Source organism: Apis mellifera, linkage group LG1 (genome assembly GCF_003254395.2).
Source record: "Apis mellifera strain DH4 linkage group LG1, Amel_HAv3.1, whole genome shotgun sequence".
Classification (NCBI taxonomy): domain Eukaryota; kingdom Metazoa; phylum Arthropoda; class Insecta; order Hymenoptera; family Apidae; genus Apis; species Apis mellifera.
The window spans coordinates 13,275,398-13,294,763 of NC_037638.1; the positions used below are offsets into that span (position 1 = coordinate 13,275,398).

General features: G+C 23.4%; 4 protein-coding genes across 4 annotated transcripts in view; all 4 read left to right on the forward strand.

Moving 5' to 3' along the window:
• Window positions 1-6,997, forward strand: part of LOC100578389 — a 67,072-nt gene extending 60,075 nt beyond the window's left edge. Inside the window, exon 4 of the mRNA XM_026440264.1 lies at window positions 6,350-6,997. The gene's annotated coding sequence lies outside the window, so the exon portion shown is untranslated. The remainder of the gene's footprint in view (window positions 1-6,349) is intronic.
• A 1,585-nt stretch (window positions 6,998-8,582) lies between these two features.
• LOC107963975 lies at window positions 8,583-9,838 on the forward strand. The gene is made up of 2 exons (XM_006570574.3): window positions 8,583-8,689; window positions 9,120-9,838. Exon 2 carries the CDS (start codon window positions 9,120-9,122, stop codon window positions 9,786-9,788), a length of 669 nt encoding a protein of 222 aa, XP_006570637.2. The 5' UTR covers window positions 8,583-8,689; the 3' UTR covers window positions 9,789-9,838.
• Window positions 9,839-12,949: 3,111 nt separating this feature from the next.
• On the forward strand, window positions 12,950-14,250 carry LOC102654405. The gene is made up of 2 exons (XM_006570570.3): window positions 12,950-13,081; window positions 13,476-14,250. Exon 2 carries the CDS (start codon window positions 13,476-13,478, stop codon window positions 14,139-14,141), a length of 666 nt encoding a protein of 221 aa, XP_006570633.1. The 5' UTR covers window positions 12,950-13,081; the 3' UTR covers window positions 14,142-14,250.
• A 3,287-nt stretch (window positions 14,251-17,537) lies between these two features.
• LOC100578347 lies at window positions 17,538-19,275 on the forward strand. Its single transcript, XM_003251541.4, has 2 exons — window positions 17,538-17,630; window positions 18,555-19,275. The coding sequence occupies exon 2, from the start codon at window positions 18,555-18,557 to the stop codon at window positions 19,215-19,217; it is 663 nt and encodes a 220-aa protein (XP_003251589.1). The 5' UTR covers window positions 17,538-17,630; the 3' UTR covers window positions 19,218-19,275.
• The last annotated feature ends 91 nt before the right edge of the window (window positions 19,276-19,366 follow it).

A 19,366-nucleotide genomic window follows, 5' to 3' on the forward strand; every position in this document is an offset into this window, starting at 1 on the left:
CGGTTAACGACATAATCTCGTTAAATAACGACGTGATTCGGCTGTGAATTCGACTCGAATTGGAGAGGCAGCGAGTACTGCTGATTACGGGACCTACTCTCAAGCATTCTAACAACATCGGTGCTCTCCCTGTGGATGTAATTCACCCTGGCAACCCTCATCCCTGGGAACCCAGTTCCCTCCAAACCCCTTCTATTTCTTGCTCTCTGTCTTACTATAGCATTGCAGGCGCATAGATGTCGTTTGACTCGAAGCGGCCGTTTCGAAATTTAAGCCACGATCACATCTGACAACGACGAAATTTGTGCACGAACGATTTACCTCTTGGTAAATAGCTTAATCAAGTACGAAAACTAGATGTATATAGATCTGTTCGTGAGTTAAGAATCACGTGAGAGGTTGATTCGTTCAAATTTGAGTAGTTTAAGGAATGTTTAATATTTATGAATATTTATTTATATTAATGAATTGAAATCTATTTTCCTAATTAAAAATATTATTAAAAATTTGTATAAAATTATCAGAAAAAAGAATTACTGAAATCAGAAATTGAATAAATCAGAAACTTGGTTATTGATATGGAGCATATCTATTTTATATGTCTTTTTTATACAGTATTTTTTCATGATTTTTTTAAACATATTTTATACAATTATTTTAATACAATTGCAAAACGTATCAATCCAGTTCACAGAAAATTTCATAACAATCGTGTGTATTCTGTACGAATATAATTCAAATTTATTTTTTCTTGAATATAGTGAATGTTTTCTGCATTTTCTGCAATTTTTTTTTCATACAGTACGCATGAATATATAACGAGAATCTGAATATATTTTGTTATATTTTATATAAGATTATATTTTTTCTGTTCTGTAGAATCTGATTATTAATATTAAACTAGAATATATAATATTTCTTTTATATTTAAAATAATTAATTATTTAATTATTTAAAGATTTTTTTCTAATATAAGAACTAATAATTTTTATAATCTTCTTTATAATTTTCTTTACATACATAGAATTAAAATTTATAAATTTTCATTTTTTGTTCTATTTTTATTTATAAGCAGAATTAGAACAAAATTTATAGTACATATATCTATATTTTTTTTTAGAATTAGAAAAAAATTTATAATTAATTTTTTTATCCTTTTCATTATTGTCAGATTGATGCATAAAAATCTTATTTTTTATTCACTTCACAAAAAATCTTCTTTTTCTTAACTATGTGAATTAAAATCAATAAATTATCATATAGATAAATAAAATATACAAATGTATAGATAATTTTTATTTAAATCAATCCAATTATATTTAAAAAGATTTAAAAAAATATAATTTTTCTTCTTTTCATATTTTCATAACAAATTGCTGAAATAAATAATTCATTATTTATCACAATTCTTTCTTTTTTTATATTCTTCATCAAATTGATCAGTAATTTTCTCAATAATCATAAAAATTATTATATATTATAAAATCATTATTATAATACAATAATTATAAAAAGAATTTGAATATCATAGTATATATTATAACATTTAAATAATTAAAAATAATTAATTAATTTTAAATCAAACATCAAATTTCATATCATTTAATAGTACTTGATAAGAATTTTTATATTAAAAAAATCCGATATAAAATATGATTAAAAGACTTCATTAAAAAATAAGAATATATGGAATTATTTATTTAATATATTTTATTTCATCGTAAACAATCATACAATCGATTATTATGACAAAGACTTCGCAGAAATTATTATTTATATTACCTTCGTAAATAATGTATATGTCTCTTATCAATAATCGTTTATCATTATTCGTGCAAGATTGCACTGCCCAATTCGCGGAAACATCCGATCTATCGAAACTTGTTACATTGATTTTAATTAGAATTTCAGTAAATTTATCTAAGAATTGCTATATTAATCGATCATTTCATGATAATAGAAAGATTCCTATCATGGTTGATCGTATAAATGTATATAACAACAAGTTGATAAGTTACTAGAAAAGGAGAAATTTGCAAATGGAATCGTAGCCTATCCATATCGCGCAGATTATTTCTCGATATCGCGATAGAAAGTACAAATCGTTCGCTATTTTCTTTAATCACCTTTTCTGGAAATTGTAAAATGAATTAATTGTAAATATAAATTTATAAGAAATATACTTTTTATATAAATATAAAAATTTTTATATAATATATCGTTATTACAAGTTAATATATCTAATGTAATAATATAAAATATATAAAAATATATAATATATAAGATAAATATAAGTTATTATCGGAAAAAATAATGTCTTTTACTTGTTGATAAAGTTTATGTGAATTATAATTTCTTCATTTTATAACATGAAATTAGATAAATAATGTTTTTCTCTGTTATTAGAATTATTTAATAATTGTATGTAATAATTGTATTATTTAATAAATTGTATGTACTATTCTAATATATTGTATTTGACAATGTTGACAAATAAGTTATTATTAGGGAAATAATAATATTTATTTAAGTGGCTATTAACGAAATTGAACCATCATATTGATTTGAATAATATGATCAATATAAAGTTCTATAAATTCTCTCTCTACATAGTAGCTGAAACAATCAATTTATTATTAAACAAATTTTAATTTTGCAAAATGTTTTTTTTATATTATATTATATATTATTTACATTGAAAAATTTTGAAAATTGTATCGATTGATTATTTTTGGCTTGTTTTATTTTTCGTTAAATCAGTAATTCTAACATTTGAATATATCATAGACAAAAAAATATTATATAATATTAATATAATTAATGAAAATAAATACGTTTTTACATAAAAATTCTGAAATCCATTTTTACTGAATTTTATCGTTAAACATATCATTCATTATTCAAATTACGAGACGGAAAAGTAATCATGTAAAAGTAGTCACGTAATACACATTTAAAAAACAGCACAAAATATGACAAACGCTATCTACAAACAAAACTCAATCCAAACAACGTGCGCGAGGGTTTCTCAAAGAGCCAATTCTGGCTTCCGAAATTTCATAGCTTATCATACCGACGACCGTCGCAATAATACCTACTTACCACGTATACCTCGAACGCTGCGCTGGTAAACGGTGCCACTCGAGCGTCGTGCAAACAGAAAGAAGGGGAAAAAAGAAGAAAAACTTCCAGTGCAGAAGAGAAAGGACGCAGTCACCCCTTGTTTCCGCTTCGTCGACCCTCCAATCTTGGAAGAGGCAGAAAAATAGAAACTCAGGAACCAGAAACGAGAACGCGAGACGGGCCCAGCGAAACGAACATACGCGCGAGACAAAGAGGGAGAGAGAGAGGAAAAGCGTGAAAAAGAGTGAGAGAAGAGACCTAAAAAGAGAAAAAATGAAGGTAGAGACTTTCATACGAGAAACGAACGATACTTCTCTCGCGTCTGGAAATAAAATGAATCGTTGAACAAAATGGTCGGAACGATGGACGTAGACATCCGTGCCGAGCAACCAACTATCTTTCCTCTATCGTCTTCCTAGAAACTTCTACGGCCGATTTCCTTTCCCACTCTTGGCCAGTTAGATGGGATGAATTGCGCTTTTAGCACTTGACTTTTAAACCTAGTAAGCGGATCAGTCCTATATAGCTACTTTTAAATGTCGCCTCTCTTGCTCCACGATTTCACCGGCGTCGGCGACGACAACCACGTAGACATTGTCGACGTCTACAACGATGAGGAGGACGACGAGATGACACTGGTTGCAGCCATCGTCGTCGTCGTCGTCGTCGTCGCGTGAAACGGCGCGACGTCTCACGGATTAACTCATTCGAGGGTTACGAGGCCGCGATTATGTGCCACCTGCCACGATTGCGGACGCTCTGGAATTAGTCTGTAATTATACGTGGCTCTGCGTGAAACAGATAGTATTATGCTCATCGTAAATGAGAAATGGAATACATATATGTAATTCTTACCGGCTAATTGGATTTTTCTTATTGTTACTTAAAACCAGTTTTCTGCCTATTATTTTCGACAATTAACAATGGTTTTGGAAATAAGGTTGATTTTTGTTTTAAGCAATTATTAAGTTATATATTATACTTAGTAATTTGAAACATTTGAAGAATATGAATTATTTATATCTTAATCATATGCTTTATTCATTTAGAAGATAAAAAACATATAGAAATATTTAAATATATATATATCAAGAATAAGAAAATGATAAGTAAGACATTATTGTTAAGTACAATATTGTTTTAAAACTTTGTTTTGTTCATCACTTCAAAAATTGTGATCAATTAAAAATTTCTTTCTTTATAATTAAAGACTATTTCATAAATCCAATTTTTTATATTATATAATTTATTTATTATTATTTATATTATATTATTATTTATATTATTTATATTATATTATAAGAAATTCTTTATAATGAAAATAATTTATGAAGTATAATTTTAAAACTATTATAAAAATAAAAATTAAAAAAATATAATTTAAGGAGAAATATGAAATTTATTTGAAATAATTTCATTAAAATGTAAAATTGTTCAAGATTACAACACGAAAATTATTTTCTAGAATTATTTTCCATTATTGATAATAGTTTTACGCAGAAAGTACTTCGATTTTTTAAAATCGAATAATAATTTTATACTAATTTAAAAAAAAAAAAAATTATTTTTTCTCGAATTATCAATAGATTTCATTTTAATCTCAAAATCTAATTTCCACAAAGATATTTTAACTATAAGTTGAACATAAAAGTGAACAAAAAGAAAAATTAATATAAAATAGAATAACATCTAATCTTGAGAATAAACATCGAATCAATCGAAGAGTCCATACGCAGGTGTCTTCGCTTATTATTACGTATTAATTCGAATAGGATGAGAAGTTGTGTAAAAAAAAGTGTAATAAAAAAAAAAATAATCTTCACATGTTTGTATTTAAGAGAAGTATTTGTTCCAATGTAATCCACCATTTTCCAGGTAATTGATTATCGCCGCGATTCCTACTACCGTCTTGCAAGATATACCCTTAAAACTTTTATGCAGCTAACTTCGTAATGATAAGCGATAAGATTCTACGTTAACAGTGATTCTAATTACTAATCTAATGGAAATAATCTTATTTTTCTCATATAATACATTTAAAATTAAAAATACGTTACTAATATTTAAATATCTAATTAAAAATAATTCAAATGTAAGATACAACATATTATTGTATCATAATTATAACATATTGTTTTTAGATCCTGGTAAAAATGTATAAAAAGTTATAATATTTTCATGATATATGAGCATAATTGCATTCAAATGCAGTAATTTATTCATTTTTTAAAATAATATAGGACAAAATACTTGTTATTATTTATAAATCTGTTATTATAAGTGCAAATTTTATCTCAATAAATATTTATATAATATAAATTATATAATAAATCTGAGACAAGAAGATTTCGATGTCTTATACTTTGTACCATTATATTATATTAACGTGCTACATATTTTTAACAATTCATGAACAGCATGAACAAATTCTATTTGAATCCAATAAATATATTTAGATATCGTTTTAAATAATATAGAATGGAATATTCATTTGTACGTGGATTATAGAAGGAAGATATAATTTCCACTTACTTTAATGAAATATCTGTAATTTTAATAAATTTCCATTCATAATTCTTTTTCTCAATAGTTTTCTTTTGTTTTTAAAAAAATTTTGTTCAAATTTATATATTTTGTTTTTTATATTTTTTGTTCAAGAGAATATAATATATAATTTTTATTCTTGTGAAATTTTTTTTAAAAAAAGTAGTTTTCACTAACAACTTTTTAGAAAATATTTTTATAGAAGAATTTTGAAATTTAGTTAAAAAAATTCTAAAAAATTTTCATTGTTATCACATATAAAACATTATTTTTGAATGTTTATTAGAAAAGATTCCATAAGAATTTTAAATAAAATTTTCAAATTATTATATTTATTTATGTATATTATTAATATATAAAATAAAAGACATATTAGATATTATTATAATACTATTCACTGAATATTTATTAATATAATAATTTTTTTTATGAACAATATAGTAAAATTCTATAATAGATTTTTCATATAAGAAATTTTTATTTTCATATAGATTCTATTTAAATAAAAAAAAGTATTTTCAAAAACTTTTTTCTTAAGAACTTAAAATATTATTATGAAGATTTGCTAATAAGGTCACTAATATATTATGGTAATTATACTATACTATTACTATATAATTATTAATTTTCAATTTTATGTAAAAATTGAAATATATGATAGAAAAATGAGATTTTGTTTTAGATCGGCGATTCGAACCGCTGTATGCGTCGGTTGGACTGATCAGTCCTTGTTGAAAATTCGACGCACGTCGCGAGATGTCGACGGTAACCGTGGAAAGAACGGCATCGTCCTGTGTGTCTGGTCCACACGGGTGAGATTTAATAATGTATAGTAGCGGGCTAGACGCTAGGTACACACCGGGATTGGTACACACCGCTTTCGGGCGTCTTCAATATCTGAGCAGCTCAAGAACCGCATTGTCTAGGGCGACGGCCCAACCCCTGAGAGTGCTTTATGACTCTCTCTCTCTGTCTTTACTTCTCTATCCCTGGCCAACGATCACGAGACGATGACGAGCATTATGCGGCGGATAATGGTCCAACGGGTCGCCATTCACCTAGTGCACGTGCAAAGAAAGCATACTTGACAAACATCCCCCTTTCTAGATCCTGATTGAATTATGCCTCTCCGGATACAACCATGTCGACTTCGCCTTTCATCCATCCAGCCGAAACACATAGAAAGACATGGACAAAGATCGAGGAATTATGTCGACGTTAGCCACGTGATTATATAAGATTGTTGCGAAACTTCTTTTTGTTATTTACGCATTTTAATGGTCATAATTTGATATATAACCGTTTCTTTTATAAAGAATATTTGTTCATTGCTTATTTTTATGCTTATATATAGTTTTGTATTAAAAAGGAAGTCATAAAGGAAAAATTTATATATTTCAAATAAGATATTATTCATTATAAGAAGTTAACATATTTCTAGAATTTTTGGAAAATTTATTTTAATAAATATAAAAAATGGATTGAAGTTTATTTGTTCAGTTATAAATAAAGTTTGTTAAATGTTTGATGACTCTATATGCATTATATTATTCATTATATTTATTCATCTTTGCTTTATTACATCTAAGTAAATTTCTATTGCTTATATTTGTTTTCTCATTAAGAATATCAGTATTTTGAAAAACGGAATAGTAAAAATTCTAATATTAGGATATTCCTTCCATAGGAAACTTCATACTTCTTTATATAAAATTTTATAAATGATAAAATATTATTGAAATATGTAAGTATGTTCCAGTTCGATCATTATTCTTAAAAAATAAAATCATGAAAGATTTAGAAAAATATAAATCTATATAGAGAAAAAAACAAAAAGAGATTTTATGACAACATATTATTTCTTTTTTTGATAAATTATTATTTCCCAATTGAAATATAAATAAAAATGGAATAATTGAAATTTCTCTTCTCAAATTTTTTCATTTTTCTTTCTCGCATCGTCAAACTATCTCTAATTCGAATGCGTTTTCGCAAACTTTTTGGATGGACAGATAATTTCTGGACGAGGAATGAGATGAAAAGATGAAAGAGTGAGAAAAGACGAGGAACGCGTTACGTCGCCCTCGACATCCTTGCATTTAGGAGACGGTCGAGAGCCCTATTCCAATTCCGCTGAGTTAATTGGAATTGTTTGCCGCAGAGTCTGCGAGCCGTTTGCCTTAGCACAGTCCTTGTTTCTCCGCGTCGTAGATCCTTCGGTCTACGAACTCGTCGAATCCGTGTTGATGTGACGTGTTTATATGGCAGAGTGACATCTTTAATGGAATTAATTCCTTTCGTAACGACTTAAATTCTCATTTCTAAGAATGATGTGATTAGGAAAAAATTTTTGAATTATGTTTTATGAATTTTGTCATTTTGTAATTTTTCAATTATTTAATTTTATAATTAAATATTATTATGAATTTTAATTGCATTTTCTATGATCTTTTGTTGATTTTAATTTGAATTGAAGTTAAGTATTGAAGTTTATAAAAATTTTCTTTGTAATATATACACATATATTTATGTATGCTATATCTGTTAATGTGTAATATTTCATTTATTTTTTTGCAATAGATTTTCATCATTGATGTTCGAAAATATTAAATTTTTTTACTTGTTTAAATATTAAAAATCCAAATTAATTTAATTTAAATAGACATGTATAGAATTGAAAAATAAAAATTTGTTTTAACAAATTGAAAATTATATAATAAAAATTAACACGATAATTCTTTTATGTTACAATGTTAAAAAAATTTCTATGTTGTTACAAAATTAATATTTGAATGATTTAATATGACTATATAAAGATATAAAATAGAGAAGATTATCTGCAAACAGAATTATGAAATAACATAATCAATACTTATTACGAAGAATTTTAATTAATCTTATCTTATTTATATTTATTACTCATATACAAATTGTATATAAAGCATTCTTCACAATGCTATCTAGTAATCTACATCAAAAATATACTGTAAATTTTGCATAACTAGTTGCAAAAACTCGTAAAGTGAGTAACAAATTATATTTGTCTAATATTATAATAGTTATACTTTTTTTTATTATTTTATAAAATAAGTATTTAAACAGATATAAATCATCAAAATATAATAATTATATGAGTAAATATTCTATTTACATTTTTCATTTATATTTTACAATTATTTTTTACCATTCTAGATTTTCGAAAATTTAAAAAAAAATTTAACACATTTATTAAAATTTAACATTTATTAAAATCTTTACATTAATCATTTGTCAAATTTTTAAAAGATTTATCAATAAAGATTTACAAATAAATATTTCTTAAAGAAAATTCAGAAATGAAATTTTTCTCTATATATAATGATTCAAATTGTAGAAATAAAAATAATGAAGGAAATAATTTTATTTCTTTAATGATCTTTCTGAAATAACTTATACGCAATATTTTTTTACAGATGAAATTCGCTTCGGCAATTTTTGTTATCCTGGTTGCAGCCTGTCCCCTGAACGCTTATAAAATCCCAACCACTGATTCAGGTGCCCTCGCCAAAGAATTCCAAGACTTTATAGACTTGATACCGTTCGATCAAATAATCGAAGTGACGAAGACGTACTATGCCCAGGATACGCAATTCCATAATATTATTCAATTGATGAAAACTAAAGAATTAAAACAATGGATGCTAGATATCGAATCGGCTCCTGAATTCAAATTACTGATAAATTACGTTCAGAAAAATGGTCTCGATATTTATTACTTGGTTAATGAATTCAACAAATCTTTAAATCTTCCGCCTCTTGTTAGTGGAATCAAAGCCTTTTTCGGTTCTTTCAATAATAAAATCACCGGTGGTTATATCGGTTATTTAATTGATGTTATTGCTCTTATACCGATAGAAAAATTGTCTAATCTAACCATTGAGAAAAGCAAAAATTCCGAAGTATTCAAGGCTTTCATAGCAGAAGTATCTTCGTCTAAATATTTTGATTTTTACAACAGTATTTTTGAGAATAAACATTATAAGAATTTGGAAAACGAGGCCGTAAATTTGGGCGTAACTAGAAATGATTTCTATACTTTTTCTCCCATCTTTGTTTTCGTTACAGCAGCATTCAATTTGTAAATAACAATGATTTTGATTAATTAATTTATAAAAAATAATTCATTTTATTCTTATGTAGAAAATTTTATGTTGTTTTCTTTTTCTTAAAAAAAATAAAATATATTTATATTAGATTAAAAAAAATTAATTTTTCTATTTTTTATTTATCCTATTTATCTATTCTATTTCTTTTACACTTACAGGATTAATTTTTTTTTAAAATTGAAAGTAATTATTCTTCTTTGTCATTTATTTCCCACAGAAATCTATTCTTTTTCTATATTTTTTTATATTTTTGTTAAATGTATTAAAATTAAGATTTATTTGGAAAGATATCATTGTAGAAAAATATATTCATTAATTAATTATTTAATAGTATTATATTATATATATGCAATATAAAAAATTGAATATGAAAAAACTGAATATGAAAAAATTGTGAACTTAATATGAAAGAGTTGTTAGTAAAAATTTTTCTTCTTTTCTGAAATGTTATATATATATTTGAAAATCAATTGTTTTAGAAAAATTTTATAATAGCTTAAAAAACTATATTATAGAAATTTTTTTATTATTTTAAATTCTAAAAGCTATGTTGTACATGAATTAAAAATTAGAAATATTAATAAATTAGAAATTTTTAAACAAAAAAATATATTTATATAATTACTTTTCATGAAAAGAAAATGTATAAATTTATTCAAAATTCTAAGACATTCGTAATGTTTTGCGAATAATTTCATTTAATTTACTTTTTTATATTTGAAATTTATGTAAATTATATTGCAAATAAAAATAATTACAGATTGACATATATTGCATTAATTTAAAATGAAATAATTTAAAATGAAACGCAAAAATTAAATTGTTTGCAGATTAAAGCTATGATTACTTACTTAAATATTATTACCTGATTCTAAAATACAATTTAAAAAATATCAAAGGAAATTGTATAAGATTTTAGTTCTTATACGATTTTTTTAGAAAAAAAAGAAGAAATTAGAGAAAATAAGTATTCTAATTTTTAATAATAAAATTTTATAAAGATTCGGCTTTGAATTTTATAAATTTGATTCATATTTCATACTACTTTTAATATTTTTAAATCTTAATTATTATTTGAAAATTGTGAAATTGATGTATATACTATAATGTATATACTAAAATGATAAGATGGCTTATATTTCTTAAAATGATTAGTATATTATATTATTTTAATATTTTAATTTTAATATTCAATTTAAATAAAAAAAATATATTTGTAAACATAAATACATAAATATTTAGAATATTAAAGAACAAAAGAAAAAATAATTAAAATAGATTTTGAAAAAAAAAATATAGTTAAATTTTATATATCTATTTATGAATTCTAAATATTTTGTTTCGATCAAAATATTCGATTCTGTTCAAAGTGTGATATAATGTTATTAGTCTAATAAAAAAAAATAATAAAAAAATTATTTTTTTTTTTCATATGAAATATTTTCACATTCTTAACACTATATTAAAAAATTCTGAATATCCTTAGTGAAATCAAGTCAAATATTTATCTTGTATATGATGTACCTGATATTTAACGCATTTAATATTATTGTGCTTTTCTCCTGAAGTATTATAATTTTCTTATTTTGAAAAATCATTTAAAAAATTTGCATCGGAAATAAATTTTGCATTAACTATTAAAATTTGTATATTAACTATAATAACTATTTTTTATCTATTCAATTTTTTTAAACATTTTGTCTAAAATTCAATTAAAGACTTCTTTTTTCAATAATTCTTTCTTTATCAATGTTTTTAGAGAATATTAAAATAATAACAGTTTGTTTTCTATATTTTCTGATTTGTTCTTATTCTATAAGTTTTATTCCATAAAATAAAAATCGAGCTATCGATCCAAAAATCAATAATTATTCTCAGTTTTCTTTTTTTAATAACCATACAATAATTATATAATATTTATATATTAATATTATTATATAATTATATTAATAATTATATAATAATATTCCATCATAACATAAATATGATTTCTAAATATTATATATTATAACACATTAATACATTCTGAAAAAAAATCATTTTCTGATAAAATGTAAAAAAATTGTAATTTAAAAGATACGTAAATTTTCGGGTGTATTTTTAAGTATATTATTTATAGCATAATATATAATATCATTTTTATATTACATATAGTTTATCTGATTTTTAAATTGAAAATAAACAAAAATAACAGTTAATATATTTTATAGGAAATATACAATATATAAAAATAATAAAAAATCAGAACATTTTATAGTTTTTACGATCATCTCATAAAATTATCCTATGCATATTTTATTTTATTTTAACATCTTAATATTAAAAAATATTTCAGAATAAAATTAAATATCAAAACATGCATATTTGGATGTTTTTAATTATTTAATGAATGGATACGTAAAAATATATGAAGGTCAATTTTGTTTTTTTAAATAGAAATAATAGAATATATTTCTATATTTTTTAATGTACTAATTGATGCGATTCGATTTTTTATAAAAAAAAAATATTAATTCATATATACTTAAAAATTATTAATTTGGCAAATATTTTAATTTAAATTTTATAAAAATTATTAAAATCTTTAAAAGAAAATAAAATATTTTATTTTATGAATTTCTTGTTTTTCTCATAACAAATTTTACAAAATTTAAGTCAAAATATTTTTTAAATTAATAATTTTTAGGCATATATGAATTAATAAAATTTTTAAGAAGAAGAAGAAATATAATATTCCTCGTTTAAATGTAATATAATATCATTTAAATATTTCGTCTCTCTATCTTGATATAAATTGAATTTTTCCAAAAATAAATCTGAATCTAAAGTTGAATTTGAAAAATTTTTCAAATGTTACTATTAAAAATTAAAAAATTTAAAGCAGATTTTAAATATTAATTAAAATTTTTTTTGTTTTTGTTTTTGAGTAATAATACCTGTAACAAAAATAATATGTATTCACGGAATAAATACGTACAAAATCTATTACTATTTTACAAGAGTAATACGCAAATGTTTTCATTTCCAATATGAAGTTGATTATAATATAAGATACTTGAAATCAATACGATGTAGTAGATGAGATATCTGACAAAAGTACCTGTTGATAATATAATGAGATAACGCATATAATCACAAAAGTTGATTAATCTTATCGAAAAATTTTTATCATATTTAAAGCTAGTATATAAAATGCAATGAAAAACGATTCATAGGTATAGTTTATATTAAGAAGAATAACAGAAATAATTAATTGCAATTATTTCACGGTAAGTAAAACATTTAATTGTTAATATATTAAATATGTTTACATATTCACTAGCTAAAAATAGAATTCTTATTTATACAAATCATACATAGATTTATAATTTAATTCAAACTTAAATTCGTTATTAATCATAAAGCATATATATATAATAAAAACATAATTCAAATATTAATATAGATATATAAATGGATTTTGTTAATATATTTATCTTTTTAATATATTAATGTTTAAATTAATTTGAAATTTTTAAGATTTAAAAATTTTGAATTAATAATCTTGTCTGAGATGTTATTCTGTTATTTTTTCTTATTTGCTTATTCTTATTAAAAATTGCTTTCTTATTAAAAATTTTATCTTATAAAAATTTTATCATCGCACCTTTAATTTCTTTACAGATGAAATTTGCTTCGGCAATTTTTGTTATCCTGATTGCAGCCAGTCCCCTGAACGCTTATAAAATTCCAGCCACTGGTTCAGGTGCTCTCGCCAAGGAACTCCAAGACTTTATAGACTTGATACCGCTCGACCAAATAATCCAAGTGACGAAGACGTACTATGCCCAGGATACGCAATTCCGTAACATTATTCAATTGATGAAAACTGAAGAATTAAAACAATGGATGCTAGATATCGAATCGGCTCCGGAATTCAAATTACTGATAAATTACGTTCAGAAAAATGGTCTCGATATTTATTACTTGGTTAATGAATTCAACAAATCTTTAAATCTTCCGCCTCTTGTTAGTGGAATTAAAGCCTTTTTCGGTTCTTTCGACAATAAAATCACTGGTGGTTTTATCGGTTATTTGATTGATATTGCTGCTCTTGTACCGCTAGAGAAGTTGTCTGATCTGTTCACTGAGAAAAGCAAAAATTCCGAAGTATTCAAGGCTTTCATAGCAGAAGTATCTTCGTCTAAATATTTTGATTTTTACAACAATATTTTCGAAGATAAACATTATAAGAATTTGGAAAACGATGCCATAAATTTAGGCGTAACTAGAAATGATTTCCATACTTTTTCTCCTATTTTTGTTATCGCTGCGACAGCATTCAAGTAAATAACAATGATTTTGATGAATTAATTGATTGATAAATTAATTAATTCATTTTTACTTTATGTAAGAAATATTTTTTTTCTAAGAAAAATAAAGTACGCAATATAAGAAACATGAATTTTTTTATTCTTTCTCCTATTTTTCTTTATTCTTTTCGGATTTAAGGAAGAATTTGCTTTACCACTTATTTATGATAAAAATAATTATATTTTATTTCTTTTTAAAATAAATAATAAATTCTTGATATTTTTATAAAAAAAGTTTTTTTTACAAAATTTTGAAAATCTTGTTTTTCTAGAAAAATTTCATTATTATTTATTAATTAATTATTTAATAATTAACTAAATTTTATATTTAGCAAGATCTATCTTTCCATTATTTTTGTTAAATATGTTAATTTATTTTATATAATTATATTTTTTATTTTTTATTATGAATATAAAATTATAATAAATTTCTCTGTTTTTTCTTTTTTCCTGCTGCTTGAATCAAGTAATTGCTTCGATAAATTATATAAAAAATTATTTGTTATGAATCTTATAATTAAACAAAATAAACAGTAATTATTTATTAAATAAAAATTATATAATAATTATACGTACAACTTGTTATGTCGCTACAGCGTATTCCAGATTACTCGTCCTTAAAATCCTAACACTTGAGATTGATTTATAACACAAATATATGAGGCTACTTTTGAATAAAAGTTTTTAGAAAATTTTTAATAATAAATCAAAAACTTCAAAATTCCTTCTTTTCATTCAATATTAGACGTATTATAAACCAGGTACTTTTTTTGAAAAATAATTTGGAGATAATTTGTGACAGTCTTTTTGATCTTAAATTCAGACAACGATTTGGAGATCTTCATTCTAGACATCATTCTATCTTTTTCAAGAAGAATCCCATCAAGAATTTTTATCATGTGAAAGGAACAGATATGAGTGTCATGTATTCCTCAATTGATTTTCTAAAAAAGAAAAAAAAAAAACAAAAATCATCAATCAGAAATGCTGCGAGACAAGTAAACTGAACGAATAACGAGACAAGATCGAGGAACAAAATCCAATCCACCACGATAATAAGATTGCCACGACCATCAATATTATCATCATCAATATATAAGCAGACTCGTCATCAGCACTCATTTCGTATCAACAGGTCATCATTTCAACGAAATTCAGCATTTATTGAATATAATTAGCTGAAATTGAATCACTGGAAGAGTTATGACAATATATAATCTGAATAGTTTCAATATAATTAACATTTTTGTAATTTTTTCGATTATATTTTTTTTTCGCTTGTATCAATTGTCTTAATAATTCTATAATTGATTAGAATATTATTATAATATTATAAATATATATATATTTATATATAATTAATAATATTTATTTATTATAAATTCGCAAGAATCGGTCGCGAGCATAGATACATATATTTTCAATAAATACGAATTTCAAACTTTGCCAACAATCGCAAAATAAGAACTAATAAAAGACAAAGAAATGATTGAGAGATTCAAATATTGAAAAATTTATAATATTTTGGTGATCACTTGCTTCATTCAAAAAAGATTTTCAAATCATCTCCATTTTTAAATTACATATATCTTCTATTATACATAAATATTGCAGATCTAATCACTATTTTGTAAATATGTACATTATTTATCATTCATTTCGTTTTATTGTTATAAATATTTAACAATTCTTTCAATTATATTATTTAATTATATATCAATTATATATATTTTTTTTTAACTTATAGAATACACTATACATATATATAAAGTTTGGTTGAGAAAAATTGGGACATAAAAAATCAATCAAAACATTAATCAAAACACAACAAAATTTTGTTAACTATTCTTTCTTTCTCTGATTAAGAAAAGAGACAAATTTATGAAATGTATCTATGAAATGATAAATTTGGAAGGATTATGATTTTAAATAAAATAATAAAATAACTAATGACACTCAGAATCAATCTTCTTAATCGTAACTTGAGGAGAATTTTTCAAATTAAGCTAAGAACAAAAATGGCAATAAGAATCTGAGAAAAAAAACTCGTTTCATTTAGAAATAATTCGTGCGTATTTATTATAAATCTTCTTGAAACGTGATGTAATGATTATTTTATCATTAAGATAAGACATTCATAGTTGGAAAATATTTATCATAATAGAATTTCAATTCAATTTTAAATGTCAACTTTAAATATTTTTCTTAAAACAACATTGTTCTCTAGGAACATCAATTTATACTTTTTATTTTAAATTTAATAGAAATTTAATGAGGAAAGACAAAGAAATTTTTTCATTTTTTTCTGAATAGATAATTTAGGTTTAGGTCTCTTGATCATTTCCTAGAATAAAATTTATAATGATATATCTATTAAGAACAGGATTTGTGAAGTGATCGGATATCTGGCTTTTATTTTCAGTTCGAGTATCTTCAATAGTCTAACAATAATTTATAAACGGACATGGCTTTTCAGATCTTCAATTTAAATAAAAATATTACAGCAATAATCATTTTATAACCTACACTTGCACGCTATGCGATGGATCACTGCGGAAGCGAGCGCAAGGATTCTGATATCCCCACGCGCTGCGATACGAATCAACGAGAATCCATTCTTTTACCCTCCAATGCGACGATTGGTCTTTCCAACTCTTTCTTAATGTGCATTTTTACGAAAAGCAAGGATTGGAGGACAAATCGAGGCTCACAACAATTTTACAGTTGAATTAGAATAAAAATAGAAGATGGAACAGAATTCAGCGACGATACAATTTACATCAAAACACAATCAGAATCATTATATTAGCCATAAAGAGTTAAAGTACCATCATTCGTTCACTCGGAGCTCATAATATTATATATATTATATTATATATAAATGATTATATAGTCCTACGGTAGTAAGTGGTCTTTCGAGTAGTAGCATCAATTTAGGCACCACATTTATGCAATATCCAAAGTTGTTTAATTTTCGACTTAAAAAATATCTAATTCATTTTTTTATCATATATAAAATATTTACTTAATACTGTTTTTAAAATAAGTACAAATATCAATTTTTTCGTCAAAGTATCTTTCTAAAACTTTTATTTTTCTTAAGTGATTGATTATCGTAAAACTAGAAAGTAAATAAAATTGAATAGAAGTTTATCGAACAGATTCACAATTTACTAGATTGAAAGATTATGTTCATATTTTTAAAATATTTTCAAAATTAATTACGTAATTCTTAGAAATAATATTGTTAAGTGAAAAATAATATAAATAATCAACTAAATACTACTTAGAATTTATGAGATAACATTTATCATATAATAATTTAATTAATAAAAATTGATTAATCTTATCGAAACATGTTATCGTATTCTTATCATGTATATAAAATGCAATTTTAAAAGTGGTTCAATGATAGTTCGTGTCGAGAAACATAAGAAGCACAACTAATTATAAAATAAATCACAATGTATAGTAGAAACTACAACTTACATTAAATTAAACATATCATCCATGTATCATTCTTATTGAATATCTAAATTATTTTTTCTACATTTAAATTAATTTGAATTAAAAATTTATATAATTAAATTATTATATTTATAATTATAAATATAAATTTATATTTATAATTAATTTATTATATTATAAATTATTTATAAAATTTATTTTTTAAATTTTTTATTTCAACTTTTTATATGAATATTTCTAGAATTGTTTAAATACTTTTTTAAGAAAAATTAAGAAAAATATCAAAAAATGTATTGAATATAGATATAATGATACAAAAATATTTAAACTATTCTTATAATGAAATTGCTAATAATAAAAATTCATGTCAGATTTAAGTTTTGAAAATACTATTATAATTCTTATAAAATACGAATCAATCAAGATATATATATATCGAGATCATATATGAAATATTTAATGGGATATTATTTTTAAGAGAACGAAATAAATCCTTAAAGTTTCAAAAAATTTTTTTTTCTTTTTCTTTAAGTATAACTTCATAATAAAAATGTAGAAAAGATACGAAAGAGAATCAAATTTTATATATCTAAATTTTAGTGTTCTTTCAAAATATAAAAGAATTCTTAAATTTTAAAAATAAATTTCACTTTTGCTGAAAAAAAAATTGTTTCATATGTATTATATCATATGTATTTCTACAAATATATAAATTTTTATTAAAATCAAGGTTTTCAGATCAATTGAATTTCTCTATAAAATAGTGTTTGAACATTCATTGTTAATTATTGTAAATGATTCTTAATTATAGTTTATGATAAAAGAGTAAAAAAAAATTTAGAAGTAATGATTCATTCTTTTTACTTATTCTATTAAAAATTTCATTTATTCTTTTAATTTTGCTTTTTTAATTTTTTCACAGATGAAATTTCTTTTGGCTATTTTTATCACTTTAATCGTGAACAGCCCCTCGTATGCTTTCAAAGTTCCAGCTGTGGGTTCCGGCGCTCTCGCTAAGGATTTGCAAGATTTTGTTGACTTGATACCATTTCCAGATCTCGTCAATCTGACTAAAACATATACTGCTCAGGATAAAGAGTTTAAAGCAACTATGAACCTGATGAAATCTGTCGAATTAAAAGAATGGCTGCAATTCGTTGAATCTAATCCAGAATTCACGGTGCTGATGAATTTCATGTGGCATAATGGTTTAAATAGTTATAATTTGGTGAATCAGTTAAACGAAAAAGTGGGCATACCACGTATACCATTTATTTTTATAAAATTCTTTTCTAATATATCCAATCTTAAAATTACCGGTGGAATTGATGGATTCATAAAAGATACTAAATCTATCGTTCCAATAGAGTCCTTGAAGAAATTATACAATGATAAACTTAAAACTTCGCAAGTGTGGAAAAGCGTTGTGGATGAAGTTACGTCAGATAAATATCATGGCTATTATCATTACATATTCAATAATTTTTACTATCAAAATCTTGAACAAAATGCTATAAATGCCGGTCTTAACAAAAATTCTTTCCGTACTTATTTACCTATATTAATTATAGCTTCTATACTTTAAACCTACGAATAAAATGATTTTTATTAAAGAATTAAATATATTTATTTTGCATTTAAAATATGATCTTGATTTTTCGTCCCACTTTTTTTATTAATTAAGTTTAATTTCTGAAGAAAATTGATTTAAAAATTATTCTGTTTTTATTTTTA

Excerpts from the sequence above, each read along its gene's own strand:
- LOC107963975 (XM_006570574.3), top strand. The coding sequence starts at position 9,120 with ATGAAATTCGCTTCGGCAATTTTTGTTATCCTGGTTGCAGCCTGTCCC.
- LOC102654405 (XM_006570570.3), top strand. The coding sequence starts at position 13,476 with ATGAAATTTGCTTCGGCAATTTTTGTTATCCTGATTGCAGCCAGTCCC.
- LOC100578347 (XM_003251541.4), top strand. The coding sequence starts at position 18,555 with ATGAAATTTCTTTTGGCTATTTTTATCACTTTAATCGTGAACAGCCCC.